The 7,412-nt window shown below is 50.0% G+C and overlaps 1 protein-coding gene across 1 annotated transcript; it reads right to left on the bottom strand.

Annotated features, from left to right (window-relative positions):
* Positions 1 to 505: 505 nt before the first annotated feature.
* LOC100908815 (solute carrier organic anion transporter family member 1A1) lies at positions 506 to 6,783 on the bottom strand. The gene is made up of 13 exons (XM_003737939.2): positions 6,557 to 6,783; positions 6,333 to 6,479; positions 6,125 to 6,228; positions 4,972 to 5,237; positions 4,797 to 4,883; positions 4,415 to 4,641; positions 4,142 to 4,307; positions 3,836 to 4,034; positions 2,842 to 2,965; positions 2,401 to 2,594; positions 2,129 to 2,193; positions 1,064 to 1,144; positions 506 to 873 (listed from the first exon to the last, which is right to left on the bottom strand). The coding sequence occupies exons 1-13, from the start codon at positions 6,737 to 6,739 to the stop codon at positions 659 to 661; spliced, it is 2,058 nt and encodes a 685-aa protein (XP_003737987.1). The 5' UTR covers positions 6,740 to 6,783; the 3' UTR covers positions 506 to 658.
* Between the last annotated feature and the right edge of the window lie 629 nt (positions 6,784 to 7,412).

The raw sequence follows: 7,412 nt of genomic DNA, 5'->3' as shown, positions 1-7,412 counted from the left end.
GATTGTCGAATTTCCCATGAATTTCACGGATGGCTTCCCATAGCCTCTGCCATCCCTTCGCCCTTCGTTTCTCCTGGTTCTTACCTCGTCCTTTCTTCCGTTCTCCCCGGCGTTCGTCTGAGACTATTGATATGAAGATTCATCACAAAAAATCATTTTCCGCTCGTTATCCTGTTCCACTAACGCTCCTTTTCATCGTCCCATTCCCCGCCCGACCCGTTCCTTGTCCCACTCCTCCTCCCCGTTCCTTTCCCTGTTCCTGTTCACGTTCCTTTTCCCGTTCAGAAATTTCCAGTACGGCTCACTCTTCCCCATTTCCTACAGCTCCATTGCCATGGAGATGATGTTGGACAGGAGTATTTTGAATTAAAATGCGAATTGATTTCGTACTACATTCATTACCCCGAGCATTCATCACAACGAACAGGTTTCGCCGCTCCCACCAAGCTCCCCGTGAGAGTTTCCACTGTGGTGATGGGTGACTCGAAAGAATAACAGAATCTGATGCATGAAGCAAGCCTATGACGTCTGATGGCCTTTTGTTTCGCTTTTAGAAAATTTACAAGGCGAAGGTATCACAATCGCGAATATCATCTGCAGAGGAACCGTGGTCCCCCTATAGATGAAGGAAATTCAAGAACGATTCCTGAAAATTATTTCAAGGCCTGTTCTGTTTCGGGGCCATGAGCTCTGTTTCCGGATACGGGTTGACATCTTTTTTGACTTCGACTTTTTCTTCCTCGTACAAGTTTTTGACGTCTTTGGCGTAGTAGCTCATCATGATATAACAGCCGACCGCCAAACCGTAGAAGAAAACAGTCAAACCCAGGAAACGCTGTCGTAACAGATCATTGTCGTAGTACCAACAGTTTCCTGCGGAAAATGCTGTACTTAGAGGGGCTCATCATATTATGTAATGGGCAATGGAACCCATCAGGCCAGGAGCCCATTCCGAATGAATTTCTAGTCAAGGACAAACAATCGCGGTGACCGATCGAGGATATCCCTCACGTCGGAGCGATCGGGGAGGTCCAGTTATGGTCTAGGAAACAAAGGAACGTACCGTGTTTACCGCCTCGACCACCCCACACGAGACAAGTTGAGTCGAACAGCGCCCCGTAGATGAGTGGGTAAGGCAGAGCTCCTGAGATCGAACGGACTTAGCAAGTTTGATTCCAAGCATCGAATCTAGTACAGATCTACTCCCATCCAGAACATTCCAGAGAGTCTTACAAGGGTCTCCTCTTCATTATGGAACGTGACCACGCTGCCGAATCTCAGAGGGCGAGGCCTTCGACAAGTGTGGTTGTGAAAAGGAAACCCGTGAGCCTTTCATCGGGTTTCCGGCTACTGGCGGTGATAGCCTCGACTTCGCGAATACTCAGACACGGTAATCAATTTCATCTATGCATCCTCGAACATTCTCCGGCACACGGTGGTTTATTGATTAGAGCTCGAACCTTCAGTTAACTCGAGGTCCATGTGAAGGCAACATGGCTTCGTCCTCTTTCGCGCGAGCTCTCGTCTCTTCGCTGTTATCAGATCCCGATGGTGCTACATCAGAGTACATATCTCCCATGTCTGCGGCGTAATAGGCCATGAAACAAAGGCACACGGTGCCGATAGAGTAAAAGATGCAAGTGACGCCGAAGAAACGGATTCTGAGGAGGTCGTTATCAGAGTACAAACAATTCCCGCGCGATCCCCATAAGAGACACACAGAGTCGAATAGTGTGCCGTACACTAATGGATATGGGATAAAGGCTGCAAAAATTTGATGGTATTTTAGGATATGTCCGAAACAGCTCGTCACCGCAACCATCATCAGCGCGTTCGAGAGGCGTTTTTATGTCCATGCAAGCAGCTCCCATTCGGGGCAGCCGTGTCCGCGGGGGACGCTCCTACTCAGAAATCAGTCTAAGGCAAGCGGCTGGTTTGAGGGATTAGTGCGGGAGAAAACATTCTTTCCGCGGATCTGACTATGCAATTCCTGCAGGATGTTAGGTTTCCCGGAAGTCTTGCCATCCATTCTCCATGGCCAAACGGAAGGAAGCTCTCTAGCTAAAAGCTGCGCTTGGAAGCAGACTGTCTCTTCTCTGAACATCCTGAGAAAGCTTGAGATACTCACCGAAGATGTTTAGGACGAAACCTGTGAAGCCCATAGCGAGCGCTTTGTCAGCGGGATCCACACATCTGTAATGATCCAGGATTCGTCCAAATTCAAGATGGAGTCTCACTATTTATGGGATTCATGCAGAAATCAGTGGTCCGGGGAAATGCAGAAATCCCCGTTCGAGGAATGTCCTCTACGGTACTTCCCTCCAGATGGGGTATCAATCGCAAAGATAAGCGGGAAATTCTTCATGAGAGCCGCTCCTCGATTCCCCAATGAGGACTCACCTCAAACTGACGAGCATGCTCCCCACTCTCGGTAGAGTGCACAGAAACTTCGCGGCGGTTGTTATGATTATGAAAACGGCCAGGTTACTGCAATCGTTCCGACAAAACCCACCGACATATCTAGCAGCGTCGGTGATTGTGTACGATTCACTACCACTCGGTGGGTCGAGACATTGGCAATCCATGCTGGTCAGCTGAAATTTCATTGGTTGCCTTGTATTTTCGGTCATAGGTTGTGGATTCACGGATCTACGGGTCTCCTCCCGGACCCGGACTGAGAGGCACGCACGTGGCTCCGTCGTCCTGAGGACAGCGGTCTAACCCGGAACCGGTACCCACCCGTAGCCCAAACGAGTGCCGCGACGGGCACGCATGCCATATACTTTGTATCCTCAATATGAATAGCATCGTCCACATGAGAAAAACATTGACAATACTAACATTTGAGCCGAAACATCCTCCGTGGCAGGGAGAGAAATATGATTGGTCCATTGCCCGGTCGCAGAAGGGTTGGAACTTATTCGAGCAGCCACAGATTTCGTTGCATTGAGAAGTTAATGACAGGCTGTAATGAAAAGTGTTGAGCTGACTACAGAGCACGGTTATATCCGTGTGCCCATGTCCGAACACGTGAGAGGGGTCTACGCTAACATAAGAGCAGGGACTGTTTTCGCGTGTGTCGCGATTCCCATAGTTCGGTCTGCGCTCGAAGAAGTCCGAACAAGTCCACGGCGTTGTGTAGATCTTTTTGAGGCACACATTTTTAATGTCAGAAGTCTTGGTTTGGTCGCCGACCGAATTCCCAAAGAAGTCGACGTAGCTTCAATTCCTCTCTATTCTCACGAGACTTTCATGGTGGAAAATTTCGCTCCCGATGAAATCCATACCAATCGAAAAAAAAACGCCTCTGATTCGGATCTTGAGATCGCAAAAAGGTTGGAACATGAGCACTTCAGCATTCGATGTACACGGATATTTTCTCCTTCCAATCTCGGAAATTCGCATTTTGCTGCTCAGTCGGGAGTGGACAAACGCATTGGGGACGTGGTCGATGAACTCCCCGCATTTTTCGTGTCAGAGCAGTTGGGCCTATCCAACAGGCCGCTCCTGTTTCTTCGCGACACGGGCTCGGAAAAGAAGTGCTTGAACCCGTTCACAAGTTTCTATTCCTCCCCATAGCTCCTGACTGTATAACCACGGATTTCATCGGGAGCGAATCGGGAACTCTCCGCAGGACGTTCAAGGGAATGAGGGAGAAATTGAGGAGAGCTTCGTGGTCGGATCGTGGAGAGAAGGCCGTCGATACAGTCTTCCGGAGATCCTCCAGACTTTTGACTCAGCGAATGCAGCGCTGGCCCCAAGGTCCAGCAGGCCCAAATTTTCCCAGTTGACTCTCGTCCATGCTTAATTCATCGGGGACAAATCTTTGACTAACCTTCCGTCCGCCATATACGACGTCCCACCGAGTTTCCAATTGTCACACGGCAGATATATGGCCGTTATGATCGTCGCAATGTTCACGATATCGAACGCGACCGCCCATAAGCAGATAGCGCGAGCTGATGGTCTGAAAATTCGCATCGCGAAACCACCCAATATCATCGCTAGAATCATGGCTAGAACCTTCGTTGATCCTAGGGAGAGGAATTTTTTACCACTCTTTGTCGATAGGGGCAGTTCCGCGATCGATATGAGCGACTCCTGATTGCTCATAAATTCGATTACGTACGGAAAGACTCACCGGTCAAGAGACTGGCTTTCGCAGCTGAAACTCGGTACTGCGTCTCTATGTATTTCGGCAAGTTCATAACCTGGCCCCCGAGTCCATTCATGATGAAGACAAGGCCGATGCACTTCCACATGTAGATCTTGTTCTTGGAAAGGCGTTTCAGGCCTCTGCCGAAATCCTGATCAAGATTCTATGGATTATTACCCAGGAGGCGTCAAGCAAAGCTCGGCGTTTCCGGAGAGCGATTCGACCATGGATTCCTCCAGGCCTTGCAAGAGGAAATACCTTGATATCGTCTACGATCTTATCCCGGAGAGATCTTGGAAGGGGTTTCACCGTCGTGCCGGGAATTCGCGCGGGGCGTCTGACTTGATCGGGGGCTCGACGGATGTTCCTCGGGAACAAGAGAAGCGGTAAGGAAACGAGAGTCATCAAGACACCCCAGCCGGCGAAGGGCAACCACCACGCTCCGATCCAACGAGGGTCGCGACTGCTCATTCCTGATGGTGGACCTGAAATTCGAGGGAATACTCACTAACATTGGGGAACATGCGACAACCTCTGGAGCATCTCATTGAATATTTACTCGTAGGATTTCTGAATGATCAGTGAGACCTCATTCCAGAGAGATCCCCCTCGATTCATTGACTCAGGCCGAGAGACTCACTGAAGGGGTGTTCATTCAAAGTCAAAAAGTATGAGTTGATTATAACGCCCAGAAGCGGTCCGATCATCCTGAGGGACATTATCACGCCTGGAAACATGACGGGAACGTGACGCGAAGAGTTGTTTGTCGACGGCGAGCTTGAAGCTTAAGGCGAGAGCGCGCCATCGAGCTTTACCAAAGTAGATGGGTGAATTTTTCTTCTTGACATTGTCGTCCGTGTAAGTTACTCCAGCGATGTAGAAAGCAGTGCCACCGATTCCATTAACCATATTCCCAATGGAAAGTAGAATTTGCACTGGAAGCGCGACCGACCGCGTCTCTCCCAAAGCAGGAGGGGCATTCAAGACGAAGGAATCGTTCAAGTTCTGCTCCTTTGCTTGATTGCAGAACTCCGTGAAATGTCCTTTGTTGACACGTGCGGTGGACGTTTTGAGCAGATTTCTGGAACATGAGTCGGTTAAGAATGAGCTCCGAGCTGATATTAGGCGGATAGGATATCAAAATATGGAGCTCGACAGAAGGACGCGTGACTCGAGGGTTCGAATGATCGGGCCGTGGAACCCTTCCATCAACTCCCAGCATCATAGACGATGCCTATGGACTCCGACCTAGGGTAAGCTCTTCAGTCGGCTCAAATTGATGGCTCGAAAATCCCAGCCCTCCTGTTCTAGACCTCGCGCGAGAATCGGTCGAAACATAATCATCTTGGATTGGAAGATGTAGCTGGGCGGGGATCGGAACTCCTTGATTGTATAAGGCTTCAAGTTTGGGGAGCCGCAACGATGCCGCCCAATGGAATATCCGCGGAAGTACCCGAACAAGTTCCTTCTTCCATTTCTCATTCTTTCCTCCGTTTTCTTATTCACGGGGTTCTGGGCAGATCCATCTGAGTTCAGAATAGAATATGCGTAAGGGTATGAGCTAGGCATCCCGCGAGATTCGTCGGCGGGAGAGAATCTCTCAGAGCCGAATCCCCTCGAAGTCGAAGTCAGTTCCTAGGAATGGCCACCGGAGGCGGGCCTATCCATCTCGCCATTCCTCTCCGCACGCTTCTGATTCTGAATCAGTCTTCTAAACTGAGGGCTCATATGACCGACATGGCCCTCAATGATGAAGATAGTGAACACCTGAACGGAGCAGTGAGCGTGGTTCGTTGTCTGTTGTCTCGGCGGCTGGTCGGAAAGCGACAGAAAAGCGTAACAGATTAAGAATTTCCCTCGAACAAACGCTGCGTCGGGCTGGCCACCTAGGAGCTCCGGGCCACGTTTGAAAGGTTCCGAATTCCCCCTCCCATCGACATGCTTAGGCTCTACATGACAGCTACTTACGTATTAACACCAAGTCCACCGTAGATGACATGCGGCAGCACGAAGAAGATGCAGCCGAGAATCGACATCCACACTCCGAACACCAAAATTTTCGGCCGAGAAATCTGATGAGCGGAGGTGTATAAGTGGCAGCTATCCATCAAGAATCACCGTCACTCAATATTCGCTCATGTTCGATCAACTGCAGACAACCAAATATTGGGCTGACCTTCGTAGCATAATATCCCACGATCAAACTCGCCAAGGTGCCAGTAATGTTGTCCATGATCATTACCACTGATATCTGCTTCCCCGACATTCCGAATTTACGTTCTATGGTTGTCATAGAGGAGTTGAGCCCGGTTTTCATCGCGCCCTGTGGGGTATAGCACCTTGTTATCCGGAACACCGCGATGCAACGATTTGAGTCATGTCGAGTTTCGAGAGACAAACCTGGAAGATTCCATAGAGCATGTACACGAGCGTGAAGTATATCGGTCGCGCGAACTGTTGCAAATATCCAGGCCTCCATGAAAACACTCCGCAACGATAATCATTGGGGTCGCCCTCCGCGTGCTCGAGATCCTCCGTTCGCTCCATACCATCAATTGCTTCTCTGTTCTTCTTCATGTCCATTCTGGCGTTGTCTCGATTCGCTCACTGTAGAACCGAGAAGACTATTCGTGATTCCATGCAGTCCTCCAGCTTTCGGATGATCATCGAGATTGAGAGAGAGTCCCCGGCATTTGAAGCGCAATAATCATCTCTGTTCCTCTAAAGCGAATCCGTGCCAAGGGAGATCGACTGATCATTGTTCATTCACTTGACTGATTGCTCCAAGTCTTGTTATGCGCTATTGTCACACCGCTACACTGCTCCTTTCGAGAAAGCGACAGGCGCAAAGCATTCTCGACGTTTCTCGATAAGGAACCATTGTTCCTAACAGAAATCCTTTGACCATCGCAGCCAGCGTTTCGGAGCATCGTATAGTTGCCCACAATATCGAGGAGAAATTAAGAGAGCAAAAGGCCCCACTTCGGGACCCACGTAGCGGATGAACCTTGTGGGCTAAGGGGAGACGGACTCCCGCGACCCCCGCTTGATTCGCTCCCAAGATCCCGAGAACCACACTGCCTGATGCTCTGGTGAGGAGAAAACTGGCTTTTTCATTCTCCTTCATTCTAGATTTCGTCGGGGGCGGGCTTCGATTTATTGTGCCTGAAGCGGCCGTTCACTTCGACTCGAGCCTTCAGGCGCGGCAACTGGATGCGGGGACATCTCTGACACGGCCATGAACCTCATATCCGAC

Source organism: Galendromus occidentalis, unplaced genomic scaffold (assembly GCF_000255335.2).
Source record: "Galendromus occidentalis unplaced genomic scaffold, Mocc_1.1 scf7180000075708, whole genome shotgun sequence".
Taxonomy (NCBI): domain Eukaryota; kingdom Metazoa; phylum Arthropoda; class Arachnida; order Mesostigmata; family Phytoseiidae; genus Galendromus; species Galendromus occidentalis.
Note: the sequence above shows the minus strand (reverse complement) of the source record. Positions and strands in the feature narration are given on the sequence as shown.